Source organism: Rhinatrema bivittatum, chromosome 5 (assembly GCF_901001135.1).
Source record: "Rhinatrema bivittatum chromosome 5, aRhiBiv1.1, whole genome shotgun sequence".
NCBI lineage: Eukaryota > Metazoa > Chordata > Amphibia > Gymnophiona > Rhinatrematidae > Rhinatrema > Rhinatrema bivittatum.
In genome coordinates, this window is record NC_042619.1 from 7736776 (window position 1) to 7756232 (window position 19457).

General features: G+C 54.8%; 1 protein-coding gene across 10 annotated transcripts in view; it reads left to right on the forward strand.

The window, feature by feature from the left end:
• Nucleotides 1–19457, forward strand: part of LOC115091758 (sodium-dependent proline transporter-like) — a 163980-nt gene that overhangs the window by 110081 nt on the left and 34442 nt on the right. For all 10 annotated transcript variants that reach the window (XR_003856811.1, XM_029601945.1, XM_029601944.1 and 7 more), the window contains 4 exons: nucleotides 3896–4044; nucleotides 11483–11532; nucleotides 17352–17490; nucleotides 18031–18165. Coding sequence is in view for 9 of the 10 variants with exons in the window: in XM_029601945.1 (XP_029457805.1) it covers nucleotides 3896–4044; nucleotides 11483–11532; nucleotides 17352–17490; nucleotides 18031–18165 (473 nt within the window). In the remaining variant the exon portion in view is untranslated. The remainder of the gene's footprint in view (nucleotides 1–3895; nucleotides 4045–11482; nucleotides 11533–17351; nucleotides 17491–18030; nucleotides 18166–19457) is intronic.

The window sequence follows — 19457 nt, forward strand, 5'->3', positions numbered from 1 at the left end:
GTATTGACCTCGGCTCAGATTGGACCTCCCTTGTCTGCTGGCTGGACCTGACCTCTTGCTTCAGAACCAGCCTTGCTTGTCTACTGACCTTGCTATCTGCCACCTCCCTGGACTATCATCTTTGGATTACGCTAGGGACCTACCTACGTCCTACCGGACCCTGAATCCAAATGCTCAACCCTCAGAGAACGAAGCTTCTATAGACAAAGTTCCACTCAGTCCCACCTCAGGGAACCTCCGCCAGCTGATGGGGTGGGCCTCCTGGGCTTGCCCAGTAAGCAGCATCAATCCCCTCTCGTTAACAAGTGTCAACTCATCCAACATGCGTTACACAAGTCTTCTGATAACCTATAAAAAATGTACTACAAGAAACATTTTTAGTGAGTGATGAGCCTTCTTGAAAATTCAGACAGCCTTCTGTTAGGATAGTAACTGTTTTCTTCACGGAAGTTACCCCCATGTTATCAGTTCCCCAGACCATAAAAGTTGAGGCCTTCATTGGTTGATGTCTGAATCCATTTTCTCTTTGCTCCCTGCTATTCAAGCAGAGAGCAATGTTGCAGTTGCATCAAGGCTTATTGGTTAAGCGTAGTAGCAAATCACCTGGACCAGATGGTATACATCCCAGAGTGCTGAAAAAACTTAAATTAAATTGTAGACCTTAGTAACTTTTAAACTATCATTAAAAAAAAAGTCTATGGTACCTGAAGATTGGAGGGTTGCCAATGCTCCAGGAAACTACAGACCAGTGAGTCTGACGTCTGTGCCAGGAAAAATGGTAGAAACTATCATAAAGAACAAAATTACTGAACATATAGATAAGCATAGTTTAATGGGACAAAGCCAACATGGATTTAGCCAAGGGAAGTCTTGCCTCATCGATCTGCTACATTTATTTGAGGACCTAAATAAACATGTGGATAAAGGTGAGCCAGCAGATATAGCGTATCTGGATTTCCAGAAGGCGTTTGACAAAGTCCCTCATGAAAGACTTCTTAAGAAATTAAAAAGTCATGGGATAGGAGGCGATGTCCTTTCGTGGATTGGGACCTTGTTAAAAGATAGAAAACAGAGTAAGGATAAATGGTAAATTTTCCCACTGGAGAAAGATGAATAGTGGGAGTGCCTCAGGGATCTGTACTTGGACCGGTGCTTTTTAATATATTTATAAATGATCTGGAAATGGGAACAAGTGAGGTGATCAAATTTGCAGATGACACAAAATTATTCAAATTCATGGTACATTGTGATATTTATCCCAAAGATAAAAAGTGTGAATCTCCATTGAAAAAACCCTTCCCAAACTGTTTGTATCCAGAACGTGTAAGTTGGAATAGCTGCAGACTTCCATTTCTGAGCAACGCTTCGTCTTGCATACACCGGCAGATGAATCACTAAGGGGGTTACCCCCAGAGCGAGAAGAGGTGATGCCTGGAACAGGAAACCCTAGTAACATTATGGCTGGGTCAAATGGAAGGGAGACGTTAGTGCTTCACGATATGAGCTCTTTCCGGTAAATTGTTATCCGAGGACAAGTCCCCCACATGTGAATGAAGGATCCTGCCTCGCCACGACCCCTCCAGCACCTATCCCATGTCACAGAGAGTTTCATTTTATGTAAGCAAACGGGACTATGATTCCAATGTTATATTATATCCATTTTCTTTAATAGTCCTACATACTGAGTTACCCTTAAAGGGCCACCAAACCATGCGATCCCATTGCTCTTCCGTTATGTCCTTATCTAAGTCAGTAACCCATTGCATTTCAAAATTACTAATGAGGTCCCCTCCTCTTCAAGTATTAACTGATAAATTTTTTTAAATGAACCTTCCCAAGGAATAGCTCCTGGGAAGGCTTTAATCAATGACTGAAGGCCGGCATGCCCTTTCAGACCGGAGAGTCCTGTAACTACGGCACCGGGTAGCCCTCTAATTTCTCTTCCAATTGCCGGCGAGAATAAAGGGTTCCAGGCTGCAAAATCCCAGAGAGGAAGGAATGATGATCTCCCCCCCCCCCCAGTAAGCTTTTCTGCATTGTGAACGTCATCCCTAACAGAACTTGACAGGAGGTATTGATAGGGAGTACAGTTCTTTCAGGATAAACCCAGTTTGTGTCTGCACGTTTCTGTTTGTACCTCAGGGTCTCTTTATTCTGTATGTGGTGAGGGTCTGTCTGCGTTCTGCATGTGGGCAGATATTCTGCTAGCATGCAGTTTGTCTGGGGATCTGTAGCAGCCTGCGGTCTTCTGTTTTCCCCAATAGGAGGTGTATTGGTGTTTTAGGGCCTATATAATGTTTGTAGTGTTGTCTCTTCATTGGTAGGGTTGTTACTGTTTGAGTGCTGGCAGTTAGTGCTGTTTTTGATGGGAGATTTACCTTACTGTAATCGCAGTTCAGTTTTCCCAAGGTTTTCTGAGTGTGAAGCCCACACCAGTATGTGTTACAAGAGGCCTAATCACTGAAATACAATGCACCCAAGTGTGGAAGTGACGTGAAAATAACGCCCAATGGAGCTACCACAATTATATAGATGGGATGAAGACCTTCATGTAATCAAATGCAAGTGGAGTCCGGAGCATTGCAACATTACTTGAAGTCACCCCCAACGCTGTGATTCTGTTTGTTAGAATCATTGGTCTCCCAAATTTTTAAATAAAGTTTTTTGAAATTGCAAATAAAAACAGGCAGGTTTGAATAAACCTGTTAATTAGACTCAAAATAATTCAGCACTTATCTTTTTTGCAAGCTTTTTTGAAAGTCTGCAGCTTCTTAGCTCGAGAGAGAGAGTGCAGCCCGACGCGATACGCATTTCGAACGATTCATCTGGGACTGAGACCCAAATGTGATGTGCATGTGGCGGAACAATTTTATAGTCTGCTTGCGATTCCCTGTTACTTGCAAGACGACTTTTCATCAAAAGGCCCGTCAGTACTGGCGTAATAAAATATGGATTCCAAGTATCCTTTCGGAGGGTTTTCTGGTTGACACATTAGGTTTTTCTCAACACTGATGGGATGGGCCATGGAAAAGTCGCCCGGCCTGGTGCTGAGATCCAGGCCCCAGCACCTGGGCTCTGTTCTCAGAGCCTTGCCCTAACAAGAGATGCCAGCAGTGGCTTTTAAACTTCGTAGGAGCTCCTTTCTGAGAACGTGTGCGCTCCTGCTTTTCTTCCTGGCTGCAGCATGAACCCGGAGCGCGGCAATTAATGGGCAGCGTGCAGGGCACGGATACTTGGGGTCTGCTTTGTGCAGGATGCAGAGCACCTCCTCCTTTTTTTCCCCGTTTTTTCAGAGCTTCAGGCCTCTGTTTTATCCCCAGGCAGGGAGAACGCGCACTCAGCCCCGGATTCGACTCACTTTGAGTGCTGTGAGCGACGGTGGCAGTAAAGCAGCATTGGTCGAGCCGGTTCCCCCGTCTCCTGCGGGAGCTGGTGCTGGTGCATCGGAGCTGGTGCATCGTGGTGCATCGGAGCTGGTGCATCGGAGCTGGTGCATCATGTGTGTGTCTTTGGCCCCCTCTTCCTTGGTTTTAACATTTGGAAGAGATGCTGGTGGTTCTCCTTGCTATGTCTGCACTGCCTGCTCTGTGGAGGCTGTGACTGACATGGTTGGTGCCTTGGGCTCGAAGAATCTGGGCAAGATGTAGTAAGTGATTTTTTTTTATTTCAGAAGAGTGTATTGCGAAACCTCTCTTTCATGTAAAATCTGTTATTATAAATGCAGAGTTCTTACTTGTGTGTGTGTGTGGAGGAAGCCTTGCACTGGCCTTGGGTTCTAGGGTGAGGATTCGGGGTGGAGAGGGGTTTAGACTCCTCGCAGTAGCAGCCGTCACTGTGGAGCATGTAGCAACGTCTTGAGCTGCCTCTCTCTCTCTCTCTCTCTCTGCCTGCGCAGGTATCGGAGTCGGGATGCTGCTGGTGGCCTCGCTGGTCTCCTTGTACTACAACGTCATCATCGCCTGGACCTTCTATTACCTAGGGATGTCCTTCCAGAGCCCTCTGCCGTGGTCCTGTGAGGCCCCCAGGAATGCCCATCTCTGCAAGGTCTCCTCTCTCTCTTACTCCGCATGTTTAAAACCCCAGCACGGAGGAGCGATGGCTGTCCACGCGGCCACCTCTGAGGTGTAGCGCCTCGGGAATCATTTCAGCGCTTGCACATTTGTATGATAACTAAAGCAGTGACCGATGTTATTCTCCCAGCATTAGCTAAACCACTAGATACAAAAAGGAGGCACAAATTTATGTCCAATAGGTAGGATTCTAACTAATTAATATTTGTTTACTTAATTGATATTCTGCAGAACCATATCTGAGTCCTGCAACCTGTTTTATTGCAACAAAGATCAGTCTTCATTTAAAAGTGAATAAAGAATGTTCCCTGTACGTACCTGGATCAGTCCAGACAGTGGGTTATGTCCCCAATCCAGCAGATGGAGTCAGCACAAGCTTTGAGGGGGCGTCACCATAAGTACTACTACCCCCTCTGCAGGAGTCCAGTATCTTCTGACTCCAGCAGATGCGAGTAGGGGAATCAGACTTCCCCTCCTTTTTCTTCACTTTCTTGCTTGATTATGGCTTGTTGTTGTCTTTTTCTGTGGATCAAGTTTGTATCAAGTTTGTATTAAGTTTAAAAAAAAAAAAAAAAAAAGTAAGGCAGAGTTCTTTCAACTTCTGGGGAGTGGCTTATCTTCCTTGTCTCTTCTCTGCGGCCTTGCTGTTTATTTCTCGTTGCAGCCAGGGGTAAGTTTGTTTTTCCTTTGTAGTTTTTTCCTTCACAGCTCAGCCCCCGGTGCCCGCGAAAGCCGGTGGAGCCGGCCTCTTCGCTCTTTACTCCCTCACCCGCGGCCATTTTACAGCTCCTCATGGGCTGCTGAGCCATTTAGGGAAAGATGTCTGGGGCGGGTCGTGTGGCCAGGAAGGCCCCCCCCCGCGGCACCCTCCTCTATTTTCAGACAGCGGGCAGTGCGGGCCGACCGGGCCCCCCCGCAGCGGCGCCTTTGTGCGCGTGGCCCCCCCCCCCCCCCCCCCCGTGGCTTTTTCTTTTCTCCTACAGCGATCCCGATGCCGCGGCCGTCCCGCTGTGCGGCCTGCGGAGACCCGGGGTCCCGGATTTCCCGGGAGGGCATCTGTGCACGATGCCTTCCCGGGGGGGAAGGTACCTCACAGTCCCTGACTGATTTCTCTTTTTTTGCCCGGGCGGTGCGGGCCGGCCACTCCGCCATTTTTGGCGGGAACGGCGGCCATTTTACATTCTGAGCGCCCTGAGGCGCAGGCCACGAGGGGGAACGGATCCCTGGAGGCCACGAGGGAGAACGGATCCCTGGAGGACTCTACCAGCGGGGGTGTTCCCCCGATTTTGGTGCAGGAACCAAGCACCCAGAGCCAGGGAGCAGGAACCACGCCGCCCCCGAAGCGCACCCGAGCAGGCCGGGGTTCTCTCCGGAGTTTATCCTGCTCATGCATACCGCTTATCTGCAGGGGCTGGAAGCACCTGTGGGACCCCCCCCCCCCTCCTAAGATCCCTCGGATGTCGCCCTCGACGCCGGCCCCCCCCGACCCTCCGGGAGTGGGGGCCTCCCGCCTTCCTACCCGGGTCCGATCCACGCCCGCGGCAGTGGGGGCGGTGCCAGACCCAGCGGGACATGGACTTGAACTCCCGGACGGGGGACAAGGGGACGGCACACAGGAGGGGGATGATCCGCGTACCCTACGCCTCTTCCAGAGGGAAGAGCTGGACGACCTCATCCCGCAGATCATCCAAGAATTAGATTTGGATCCGCCACCAGACCCGCCTGCCCCAGTAGCTCCCGCTGTCATCACTTCTTCAAGGAAGGGAGATCCTGTCCTGGCGGCACTCCGGCCGAGGGCTCGGGCTTTTCCCATTCATGACTCGTTTTTACAACTTCTCACCAGGGAATGGGACACCCCGGAGGCCTCCCTGAAGAGCAGCCGGGCTATGGAAAAGCTGTACCCGCTCCCCGAAGATTTTCTGGACCTCATCAAGGTCCCAAAGGTGGACTCCGCAGTGTCGGCGGTCACGAAGAGGACGACTATCCCAGTGACGGGAGGTGCGGCATTGCGGGACACACAGGATCGTAAGTTGGAAGTTTTCCTTAAGCGGGTTTTCGAGGTCTCCGCTCTGGGTATGCGGGCGGTGATGTGCAGTTCGCTTGCCCAGCGGGCTAGTCTCCTTTGGGTGCAACAACTCCTCACGTCTCAGAACCTGCCGTCCGATGAGGCTGCCCAGGCAGATCGGCTAGAAGCCGCAGTGGCGTATGGGGCGGACGCCTCGTACGACCTTTTTCGGGTCCTCACAAGATCCATGGTTTCGGTAGTGGCAGCACGACGACTACTGTGGCTACGCAATTGGGCGTCTGATACGTCCTCTAAGTCCAGTCTGGGCTCTCTTCCCTTCAGGGGCAAGTTCCTCTTCGGGGAGGATTTGGACCAGATCATCAAGTCCCTGGGGGAGAACGCTGTTCATCGGCTGCCGGAGGATAGGTTTCGACCATCCAGAGCGTTTTCTTCTTCTCGGACCAGAGCCAGAGCGCAACGGCGCTACAGGGGCTACAGACAGACGGGCTCCCGGCCATCCGCCCCCAGGTCTCAGCCCTGGTTGCGCGCCTTCCGCGGGCATCGGCCCGCACGCACTACTCCCGGAACCGGGAACCCCTATACCAAGTCTTCACAATGATGCCAGTCTCGCCCACTCCCCTGTCCCCAGGATTGGGGACCGACTAACGTATTTCTAAGCGGAGTGGGCACGGATCACCTCGGACCAGTGGGTCCTGGATACCATAAAACACGGCTACGCATTGGAATTTGTCCGCCCCCCGCAGGGAAGGTTCATCTTTTCCCCCTGTGGCTCGGACCTCAAGAGAGGAGCGGTGCAGCTGACTCTGGACAGACTCCGGGAGATAGGCGCTACTGCGCCCGTGCCCTTCGGAGAGGTGGGCTCGGGCCACTATTCCATCTATTTCGTCGTACCAAAGAAGGACGTTCCTTCCGGCCTATCCTAGTCCTCAAGGAAGTCAACAAATCCCTTCGAGTCGTTCGGTTCCGCATGGAAACGCTCCGGTCAGTGATTGCGGCGGTGCATCGGGGGGAGTTCCTCGCCTCCCTGGACTTAACGGAGGCCTACCTGCACATTCCCATCCGCCCAGACCACCACAGTTTCCTTCGTTTCAAAATTCTGGACCAGCATTTTCAGTTCACGGCTCTCGCGTTTGGATTGGCGCCGGCGCTGCACACCTTCACCAAGATCATGGTAGTTGTGGCGGCAGCTCTCCGGAAGGAGGGCATCCTGGTTCATCCTTATCTGGACGATTGGCTCCTCCGGGCGAAGTCATTCGATCATGGACGCTCAGCGGTGACTCGAGTAGTACGGTTTCTACATTCCCTGGGATGGGTAGTGAACTTCTCCAAGAGCTCCCTCATGCCCTCGCAACGCTTGGGTTTTTTTTGGGGGCAACTTTCGACACCCTACTGGGCAAAGTTTTTCTGCGCCAGGACAAAGCTCAATCCTTGCGGGATCACACACGACGGTTCTCTGCGTTACCAGAGCCCACCTCCTGGGACTACCTGCAACTCCTGGGAGTGATGGGGTCCACCATCGACCTTGTACCTTGGGCTTTCGCGCACCTCAGGACCTTACAGTGGGCGCTCTTCTCCCGTTGGAAACCAGTATTGCAGGACTATCAGATGATTCTCCCGCTCCCACAGAATGCCAGGGACAGTCTGGGCTGGTGGTTGGATCCGCCGAACCTGGCCCGTGGCATGTCCCTCGATCTGCCAAATTGGGTGGTGGTGACCACCTATGCCAGTCTAGCAGGCTGGGGTGCAGTCTGCGATCGAAGCGCCACGCAGGGGACGTGGTCCACGGTGGAGGCGAAGTGGTCAATCAACCGTCTGGAAACCAGAGCGGTCCGGCTAGCTCTGCGACATTTCCTCCCGCTTCTTCGGAACCGAGAAGTCAGAATCCTATCGGACAACGCTACCACCGTGGTCTACATCAACCGACAAGGAGGCACGCGCAGCCCGCAGGTCGCGCTCGAGGTGGCGCTGCTGATGCAATGGGCGGAGCGTCATCTCGTCCGGCTAGCGGCCTCGCACGTCGCCGGTGTGGACAACGTCCAGGCGGACTTCCTCAGTCGTCAACTGCTGGACCCGGAGAGTGGTCTCTCTCCGACAAAGCAATGCAACTTCTCGTCCATCGGTGGGGGGGCCCCCCACTTGGATCTGATGGCGTCCGCTCTCAACGCCAAGGCTCCACGCTTCTTCAGTCGCCGGAGAGAGCGCGGAGGGAGTGGATGCCCTGGTCCTCCCGTGGCCGCCATATCTTTCTTTTCCACCATGGCCCCTGGTGGGCAGGATGCTCCGCAGAATAGAAAGCCATCAGGGGACCGTGGTTTTCGTCACCCCAGAATGGCCCAGGCGACCCTGGTTTGCGGACCTGCTACAGCTGGTGATCGACGGGCCAATCAGGCTGGGGCACCTCCCCCAGCTCCTACATCAGGGCCCGGTATTTTTCGAGCAGGCAGAATTCTTCTGTCTTGCGGCCTGGCTTTTGAGAGGCGCCGCCTCCGGCGTCGGGGCTACCTGGAGGCGGTAGTATCCACGCTATTGCGGGCACGAAAGACATCGGCCTATGTTCGAGTCTGGAAGGTGTTCGAGCTGTGGTGTACCAGCCAGGCCACGAGACCCGCTAAGGCTTCTGTACCTCAGATCCTTCAGTTTCTACAGGCGGGGGTGGAAAAAGGGCTCGCCTATAATTCACTACGGGTTCAGGTGGCCGCCCTTGGCTCGCTGTTGAGCGATGGGGCTCTCTTCTACAGCATTCTGACATTGCTCGTTTTCTCAAGGGTGTCAAGCATATGCGTCCTTCGTTACGGGACCCTTGTCCCTCCTGGAGTCTTAACTTTGTGCTTCGCTCCCTGTAGGGACCACCGTTCGAGCCACTGCGCAACGATAAAGGATCTCACTCTCAAGACTGTATTTCTTGTGGCCATCTGTTCCGCTCGACGCATCTCGGAGCTGCAGGCTCTGTCGTGTAGAGAGCCCTATCTCCGTTTCTCCGTCTCTGGAGTTTCGCTTCGCACCGTTCCCTCCTTCCTTCCGAAGGTGGTTTCTGCATTCCATGTGAACCAGACGGTGGAGTTGCCGTCCTTCTCTTCCTCAGAGCCGAAGTCTCTCCGTCTCTTGAATGTCAAGCGCACTCTGCGCCTCTATCTGGAGGCTACAAATGAGTTCCGAACCTCTGACCATCTCTTTGTACTCTGGGCCGGTCCTAAGAAGGGGTCTCAGGCCTCGAAGGCTACCATTGCCAGATGGCTGAAGGCCGGCATTGCTGCTTCCTACATTGGGGCGGGTCGGACTCTCCCACCCGGAATCGTAGCGCATTCTACACGTTCTCAGGCGGCTTCCTGGGCGGAGGTTCGCGCGGTATCCTCGCAGGAAATTTGTAGGGCAGCCACCTGGAAATTGTTACACACGTTCTCGAGGCACTATCGTCTGCACCTCGCCTCTTCAGTCTCTGGACACTTTGGCGAGCAGGTTCTCCGAGCAGGCCTCGCAGGACCCCACCCGATTTAGGGAAGCTTGGGTACATCCCACTGTCTGGACTGATCCAGGTACGTACAGGGAAAAGAAAATTATTATTTACCTGCTAATTTTCGTTCCTGTAGTACCATGGATCAGTCCAGACGCCCACCGCGTTTGGGTTCTTGATCCTGCTCAGCTCTGCGCTGCTTCTTGCTCGCAGTGTTCTGTGTCTTCACAGTTGTTTCTTTTCGCTGTTTTTCACAGCTCCCTACAAGTTGGTAGGATGTTTGCAGTTACTTGTTGCGGTTACAATTGTTTTCATTATCTGTTTCCACAAACTTGATCCTTCGGGGGTTTCTACTCGGGCTTTGATATACTCGATACTGAACTCCTGCAGAGGGGGTAGTAGTATATATGGATACGCCCCCTCAAAGCTTGTGCTGACTCCATCTGCTGGATTGGGGACATAACCCACTGTCTGGACTGATCCATGGTACTACAGGAACGAAAATTAGCAGGTAAATAATAATTTTCTTTTATATAAGAGCCATCAGAGCGATATAAAGAATTTCCTGGAGCATTCAAATAATAATAAGACAAAAAACAACAACAAGCAAACATGGTGGCTATGCAGTGGATTTTCCCAATTCAACTTAATAATGCTTTATACACTTTTTCTTCCAGGAGCTTCTCCAAACCTTTTTTTTTTTAAACCCAGCCACAATAACAGTGTTTACCACATCCTCCAGCAATGAACTGCAGAGCTTAATTGTGTGTTGAGTAAATAAATATTTTCTCCTATTTATCTTAAATGTACTATCTAGTAACTTCATTGAATGTCCCCTAGTTTTTCTACATTTTGAAAAAGGAATCAGTTATTCATTCAAAATGTACAAAAAGTAGGGGACACACTTTGAAGTTACTAGGTAATACATTTTAAAACAATTAGAAGAACATTTTTTTATAATTAATGCATTATTAAACTGGAATTCGTTGCTGGAGGATGTGGTGTAAGCTGTTAGTGTTTGGATGAAAAGTCCATAAGCCATTATTAAGGTGGAGTTGCAGAATTCCACTTCTTATCTCTGGGATAAGCAGCATGGAAGCTATCAACACCTTGGGATCCTGCCAGGTTCTTATGGCCTGGTTTGGCCTCTGTTGGAAACAGGATGCTGGGCTTGATGGACCCTTGGTCTGACCCAGCATGGCATGTTCTTATGTTCTTATGTTCTTATATTCATTTAAGAAGTGTTTGTTTGTTTTTTGGCAAATGATGATTACACCATAAGCCAAGAGCTCCTGAGTCACTATCAAGGAAGGCATTGTGCTTAAATGAATGCACCTTTTATCACTTCTTGTAAACGCTGATCTTTGCTGGAATGGATTTGGCTGTAGGACTCTCATAGAAAACAGAGACTGATTTGTTGTTGTTTTTTTCTCCCTGTGGTATTCGGGTAATCTGAGGCCCGGGGAGACTTCTGCGGTTCCCCAGAGAGGATCCGTGTCAGTGAGGGTTGCCCACGCTCCCTTATCATCCGGACGGGACGAGGCTATCCGGGTTGAACAAACCTGTCAGGCTGCTGTGCGTCCAGATGACGTGGGCGCTGGAGGGTCAGGGTGGGAGTCGCGAGCAGAGCAGCTCAGAGTGGCCAAGATGCCCTTGACTGTCCCAGCCGGGCAATTAGAGAAGAGGGGAACCCCGAGCTTTGATGGACTAATGATGGGGCAGTAACACAGGGCTGCTCCCAGATACTCAGCCGGTCACCTCCAGGCTGCCCCCCCCCCCCCCCCCCGAGCTCTGGCTCTGCCTTACGGCGTCCCTGGACCCGCACGGTCAGCGCCTGTAAGAAGAAGCGATGGAGGGGAGCTCTTGTGGGCACTTTCTTGCTGTGTTGCACAAACGTTTAACCTGGGCATTTGTGTGGCTTTCTCTTTATCTCAGAACGCGTCGGAGAACGGCTCTGTCTTCAGCGCCAGCGAAGCTTTCTGGAAGTAGGTGGAGAGACCGTTTTTCTAAAAACGTATTTGGGTACTTTCACTGCTGGTGGGAGGGTGCAAGACTGACCGTAGTGACCACAGACACCAGGTTATCCATCCCCTTCCCCGCACCAGGTACAGTGCATAGAGCAGCGGTGACGCACACACAGCACCCATGCTACCTCTCCCCCAGCGCACACCCACTGCCCACCCCGAGAACTGCTGGGGTCAGGGCACTGCTCACACAAGGCCAGGGAAAGTGATGCGCACAGCCTGAGCTGCAGGAAAGGAGATGGGAGGGGGGAATAGGATTCATATCATAAATCATTACCTGACTGCAAATCTTCCGCACAGTTTGTGAAACATTATCCTAAGTAACGAAGGTTCCCGGGTTTAAAAATGATAACCTGTGCACAGCTCCATAATCAAACTCTCTCTGAGTTACGCTCCTATAATTCACTCTCCGTGCAGTGCCAGCTACTGGATGGAGCTACGAGAAGTGCAGCTTACACTATAGAAGAGATTACACTCCCTTTATTACAGCTCCTTAACTATCGATTTGTATTCTAATCACCTGAGTCCCAGAGGTGCTTGTACCCATCCCCTGATCCCTCCAGTCCTAGAGGTGACAGGATCTGTATCCCTGCATCCATCCCCTGATCACTCCAGTCCTAGAGGTGACAGGCTCTGTATCCCTGCATCCATCCCCTGATCCTCCAGTCCTAGAGGTGACAGGCTCTGTATCCCTGCTTCTGTCCCCTGATCCCTCCAGTCCTAGAGGTGACAGGCTCTGTATCCCTGCTCCCGTCCCCTGATCCCTCCAGTCCTAGAGGTGACAGGCTCTGTATCCCTGCATCCATCCCCTGATCCTCCAGTCCTAGAGGTGACAGGCTCTGTATCCCTGCTTCTGTCCCCTGATCCCTCCAGTCCTAGAGGTGACAGGCTCTGTATCCCTGCTCCCATCCCCTGATCCCTCCAGTCCTAGAGGTGACAGGCTCTGTATCCCTGCTCCCATCCCCTGATCCCTCCAGTCCTAGAGGTGACAGGCTCTGTATCCCTGCACCCATCCCTGATCCCTCCAGTCCTAGAGGTGACAGGCTCTGTATCCCTGCTCCCATCCTCTGATCCCTCCAGTCCTAGAGGTGACAGGCTCTGTATCCCTGCTCCCATCCCCTGATCCTTCCAGTCCTAGAGGTGACAGGCTCTGTATGCCTGCTGCCATCCCCTAATCCCTCCAATCCTAGAGGTGACAGGCTCTGTATCCCTGCTGCCATCCCCTGATCCCCCCAGTCCTAGAGGTGACAGGCTCTGTATCCCTGCTCCCATCCCCTGATTCCTCCAGTCCTAGAGGTGACAGGCTCTGTATCCCTGCACCCATCCCCTGATCCCTCCAGTCCTAGAGGTGACAGGCTCTGTATCCCTGTGCCCATCCCCTGATCCCTCCAGTCCTAGAGGTGACAGGCTCTGTATCCCTGCTTCTGTCCCCTGATCCCTCCAGTCCTAGAGGTGACAGGCTCTGTATCCCTGCTCCCATCCCCTGATCCCTCCAGTCCTAGAGGTGACAGGCTCTGTATCCCTGCATCCATCCCCTGATCCTCCAGTCCTAGAGGTGACAGGCTCTGTATCCCTGCTTCTGTCCCCTGATCCCTCCAGTCCTAGAGGTGACAGGCTCTGTATCCCTGCTCCCATCCCCTGATCCCTCCAGTCCTAGAGGTGACAGGCTCTGTATCCCTGCATCCATCCCCTGATCCTCCAGTCCTAGAGGTGACAGGCTCTGTATCCCTTCTCCCGTCCCCTGATCCCTCCAGTCCTAGAGGTGACAGGCTCTGTATCCCTGCTCCCATCCCCTGCTCCCTCCAGTCCTAGAGGTGACAGGCTCTGTATCCCTGCACCCATCCCCTGATCCCTCCAGTCCTAGAGGTGACAGTCTCTGTATCCCTGCTCCCATCCCCTGAGCCTTCCAGCCCTAGAGGTGACAGGCTCTGTATCCCTGCCCCCATCCCCTGATCCCTCCAGTCCTAGAGGTGACAGGCTCTGTATCCCTGTTCCCATCCCCTGATCCCTCCAGTCCTAGAGGTGACAGGCTCTGTATCCCTGCTCCCATCCCCTGAGCCTTCCAGTCCTAGAGGTGACAGGCTCTGTATCCCTGTACCCATCCCCTGATCCCCCCAGTCCTAGAGGTGACAGGCTCTGTATCCCTGCTCCCATCCCCTGATCCCTCCAGTCCTAGAGGTGACAGGCTCTGTATCCCTGCTCCCAGAACCTGAGCCCTCCAGTCCTAGAGGTGACAGGCTCTATATCCCTGCTCCCATCCCCTGATCCCTCCAGTCCTAGAGGTGACAGGCTCTGTATCCCTGCTCCCAGCACCTGAACCCTCCAGTCCTAGAGGTGACAGGCTCTGTATCCCTGCTCCCATCCCCTGATCCCTCCAGTCCTAGAGGTGACGGGCTCTGTATCCCCGCTCCCATCCCCTGAGCCCTCCAGTCCCAGAGGTGACGGGCTCTGTATCCCTGCTCCCATCCCCTGATCCCTCCAGTCCCAGAGGTGACGGGCTCTGTATCCCTGCTCCCATCCCCTGATCCTTCCAGTCCTAGAGGTGACGGGCTCTGTAACCCTGCTCCCATCCCCTGATCCCTCCAGTCCTAGAGGTGACGGGCTCTGTATCCCTGCACCCATCCCCTGATCCCTCCAGTCCTAGAGGTGACAGGCTCTGTATCCCTGCTCCCATCCCCTGATCCCCCCAGTCCTAGAGGTGACAGGCTCTGTATCCCTGCTCCCATCCCCTGATCCCTCCAGTCCTAGAGGTGACAGGCTCTGTATCCCCGCTCCCATCCCCTGAGCCCTCCAGTCCTAGAGTTGACAGGCTCTGTATCCCCGCTCCCGTCCCCTGAGCCCTCCAGTCCTAGAGGTGACAGGCTCTGTATCCCCGCTCCCCGTCCCCTGATCCCTCCAGTCCTAGAGGTGACAGGCTCTGTATCCCTGCTCCCGTCCCCTGAGCTCTCCAGTCCTAGAGGTGACAGGCTCTGTATCCCTGCTCCCGTCCCCCTGAGCTCTCCAGTCCTAGAGGTGACAGGCTCTGTATCCCTGCTCCCGTCCCCTGAGCTCTCCAGTCCTAGAGGTGACAGGCTCTGTATCCCTGCTCCCATCCCCTGAGCCCTCCAGTCCTAGAGGTGACAGGCTCTGTATCCCTGCTCCCGTCCCCTGAGCTCTCCAGTCCTAGAGGTGACAGGCTCTGTATCCCTGCTCCCGTCCCCTGAGCCCTCCAGTCCTAGAGGTGACAGGCTCTGTATCCCTGCTCCCGTCCCCTGAGCCCTCCAGTCCTAGAGGTGACAGGCTCTGTATCCCTGCTCCCGTCCCCTGATCCCTCCAGTCCTAGAGGTGACAGGCTCTGTATCCCTGCTCCCGTCCCCTGAGCTCTCCAGTCCTAGAGGTGACAGGCTCTGTATCCCTGCTCCCGTCCCCTGAGCCCTCCAGTCCTAGAGGTGACAGGCTCTGTATCCCTGCTCCCATCCCCTGATCCCTCCAGTCCTAGAGGTGACAGGCTCTGTATCCCTGCTCCCGTCCCCTGATCCCTCCAGTCCCAGAGGTGACAGGCTCTGTATCCCTGCTCCCGTCCCCTGATCCCTCCAGTCCCAGAGGTGACAGGCTCTGTATCCCTGCTCCCGTCCCCTGATCCCTCCAGTCCTAGAGGTGACAGGCTCTGTATCCCTGCTCCCGTCCCCTGATCCCTCCAGTCCAAGAGGTGACAGGCTCTGTATCCCTGCTCCCATCCCCTGATCCCTCCAGTCCTAGAGGTGACAGGCTCTGTATCCCTGCTCCCATCCCCTGATCCCTCCAGTCCTAGAGGTGACAGGCTCTGTATCCCTGCTCCCATCCCCTGATCCCTCCAGTCCTAGAGGTGACAGGCTCTGTATCCCTGCTCCCATCCCCTGATCCCTCCAGTCCCAGAGGTGACAGGCTCTGTATCCCTGCTCCCATCCCCTGATCCCTCCAGTCCCAGAGGTGACAGGCTCTGTATCCCTGCTCCCATCCCCTGATCCCTCCAGTCCCAGAGGTGACAGGCTCTGTATCCCTGCTCCCATCCCCTGATCCCTCCAGTCCAAGAGGTGACAGGCTCTGTATCCCTGCTCCCATCCCCTGATCCCTCCAGTCCAAGAGGTGACAGGCTCTGTATCCCTGCAACCATCCCCTGATCCCTCCAGTCCAAGAGGTGACAGGCTCTGTATCCCTGCAACCATCCCCTGATCCCACCAGTCCTAGAGGTGACAGGCTCTGTATCCCTGCTCCCATCCCCTGATCCCTCCAGTCCTAGAGGTGACAGGCTCTGTATCCCTGCTCCCATCCCCTGATCCCTCCAGTCCAAGAGGTGACAGGCTCTGTATCCCTGCTCCCATCCCCTGATCCCTCCAGTCCTAGAGGTGACAGGCTCTGTATCCCTGCTCCCGTCCCCTGATCCCTCCAGTCCTAGAGGTGACAGGCCTCTGTAATCCCTGCTCCCGTCCCCTGATCCCTCCAGTCCTAGAGGTGACAGGCTCTGTATCCCCGCTCCCATCCCCTGAGCCCTCCAGTCCTAGAGGTGACAGGCTCTGTATCCCCGCTCCCATCCCCTGATCCCTCCAGTCCTAGAGGTGACAGGCTCTGTATCCCCCCGCTCCCATCCCCTGATCCCTCCAGTCCTAGAGGTGACAGGCTCTGTATCCCCGCTCCCGTCCCCTGATCCCTCCAGTCCCAGAGGTGACAGGCTCTGTATCCCTGCTCCCGTCCCCTGATCCCTCCAGTCCCAGAGGTGACAGGCTCTGTATCCCTGCGCCCGTCCCCTGATCCCTCCAGTCCTAGAGGTGACAGGCTCTGTATCCCTGCGCCCGTCCCCTGATCCCTCCAGTCCTAGAGGTGACAGGCTCTGTATCTCTGCTCCCGTCCCCTGATCCCTCCAGTCCTAGAGGTGACAGGCTCTGTATCCCTGCTCCCATCCCCTGATCCCTCCAGTCCTAGAGGTGACAGGCTCTGTATCCCTGCTCCCATCCCCTGATCCCTCCAGTCCTAGAGGTGACAGGCTCTGTATCCCTGCTCCCATCCCCTGATCCCTCCAGTCCCAGAGGTGACAGGCTCTGTATCCCTGCTCCCATCCCCTGATCCCTCCAGTCCCAGAGGTGACAGGCTCTGTATCCCTGCTCCCATCCCCTGATCCCTCCAGTCCAAGAGGTGACAGGCTCTGTATCCCTGCAACCATCCCCTGATCCCACCAGTCCTAGAGGTGACAGGCTCTGTATCCCTGCTCACATCCCCTGATCCCTCCAGTCCTAGAGGTGACAGGCTCTGTATCCCTGCTTCTGTCCCCTGATCCCTCCAGTCCTAGAGGTGACAGGCTCTGTATCCCTGCTCCCATCCCCTGATCCCTCCAGTCCCAGAGGTGACAGGCTCTGTATCCTGTTTCCACGTCTTGCATGTTCCTGGTTTTTTCACAGTCTCTACTGCTGTGCTTGTGTGTTGGTAGAGACCAAGGTGAGAGCAGTCACGTTCCTGAAGGAAGGGGCATTCTCCCCTGTGAGTGAAATGCTGTTGGGTTTGGATGTTATGTTTAATTGTTTGCGTTTCCATGTCTGGTCTGAAGAAAGGGTACACATTAGGTAGAGTAGGCACATGTTGTGCTGCAGAGGGCTCACTAGGAATCTTTTGCAGCTGAGGCTGAGGACATTGAAGTGACTTTCCCTCGGTCACAGTAGTAGGATTCGGCAGCTGGCTTCCTTGGTCCTTCCTCCATCGCTCGAGTCGCTTTGCCGGTCTGCCGCTCCTGTGAATCTTTCCTAATGTCCTGGCTGTTGTGTCTCTAACAGTGAGAAGGTGCTGGGGGTTGTGCACAGCTCGGGCCTCAGTGATCCGGGACCCGTCAGGTGGGAGCTAGCGATCTGTTTACTGGCGGCCTGGATCATCATCTTCCTCTGCATGCTGAAGGGCATCCACAGCTCTGGCAAGGTGAGTCCCAGGCAGACCCCCAGGAGCGTTGAAATGTTTTACCGTCCTTTGATACTCGGGGAACTCCTGCAGCTTGTCTTCCGGTCCCGCTGGGGTGAATGGAGCCATAGGCGAGGACAGGGGATGGTAACCGAATGCAGAGTGGGTGTGGGGTAAATTAATGGCAAGAGCATGGAAAGGAAGAATTGGGGGAACCTGTGATAACTTCTCTGTTTAGGAGAAGCAGCAGCTACAACCTTCAGCTCTTTGCTGGGCAGTCTGGATGGACCGTTTTAGTTTTTATCTGCTGTATGTTTACCTGCTTTGCAGTGGTTGGTGCTTGCATGTAAGAGAGAATATAAATACGCTCGCCCGTGAACCTCTCCCAGCTCACCCCATCCCACTGCATTAAGGGATTTATCTTCTCTGACCTGCTTCCTGTCCCTGTCGTCTTCGCCTCCATCATTCAGCTGCTTCCCGCACTCCATTCCCTCTTGTGCTCTCACTCTCCTGCCGGGCCAAGGCTTCCTTTCCTGAATGCCTCCCCTTCTTCTCCCATAGATTGTGTACTTCACGGCCACCTTTCCCTACCTGGTTATCTTCGTCCTCATCATCCGTGGAGCAACTCTGGAGGGGTCAATCGAGGGTGTGCGTTTCTACCTCACGGCGGACTGGAAGAGACTGCAGAGTGCACAGGTAACCCCGCCTCGACCCCCGTGTCTGGAAGAGGCTGCAGAGTGCACAGGTAACCCCGCCTTGGCTCCCGTGTCTGGAAGAGGCTGCAGAGTGCACGGGTAACCCTGCCTCGGCCCCGTGTCCGGAAGAGGCTGCAGAGTGCACGGGTAACCCCGCCTCGGCCCCGTGTCCGGAAGAGGCTGCAGAGTGCACGGGTAACCCCGCCTCGGCCCCGTGTCCGGAAGAGGCCGCAGAGTGCACGGGTAACCCTGCCTCGGCCCCGTGTCTGGAAGAGGCCGCAGAGTGCACGGGTAACCCTGCCTCGGCCCCGTGTCTGCAAGAGGCTGCAGAGTGCACAGGTAACCCCGCCTCGGCCCCGTGTCTGGAAGAGGCTGCAGAGTGCACAGGTAACCCCGCCTCGGCCCCGTGTCTGGAAGAGGCTGCAGAGTGCACAGGTAACCCTGCCTCGGCCCCGTGTCTGGAAGAGGCTGCAGAGTGCACAGGTAACCCTGCCTCTGCCCCGTGTCTGGAAGAGGCTGCAGAGTGCACAGGTAACCCTGCCTCGGCCCCCGTGTCTGGAAGAGGCTGCAGAGTGCACAGGTAACCCTGCCTCGGCCCCTGTGTCTGGAAGAGGCTGCAGAGTGCACAGGTAACCCTGCCTCGGCCCCTTGTCTGGAAGAGGCTGCAGAGTGCACAGGTAACCCTGCCTTGGCCCCGTGTCTGGAAGAGGCTGCAGAGTGCACAGGTAACCCCGCCTCGGCCCCGTGTCTGGAAGAGGCTGCAGAGTGCACAGGTAACCCTGCCTCGGCCCCTGTGTCTGGAAGAGGCTGCAGAGTGCACAGGTAACCCCGCCTCGGCCCCCGTGTCTGGAAGAGACTGCAGAGTGCACAGGTAACCCTGCCTCGGCCCCGTGTCTGGAAGAGGCTGCAGAGTGCACGGGTAACCCCGCCTCGGCCCCGTGTCTGGAAGAGGCTGCAGAGTGCACGGGTAACCCTGCCTCGGCCCCGTGTCTGGAAGAGGCTGCAGAGTGCACGGGTAACCCTGCCTCAGCCCCGTGTCTGGAAGAGGCTGCAGAGTGCGCGGGTAACCCCGCCTCGGCCCCCGTGTCTGGAAGAGGCTGCAGAGTGCACTGGTAACTCTGCCTCGGCTCCGGTGTCTGGAAGAGGCTGCAGAGTGCACAGGTAACCCTGCCTCGGCCCCGTGTCTGGAAGAGGCTGCAGAGTGCACGGGTAACCCTGCCTCGGCCCCGTGTCTGGAAGAGGCTGCAGAGTGCACAGGTAACCCTGCCTCGACCCCCGTGTCTGGAAGAGGCT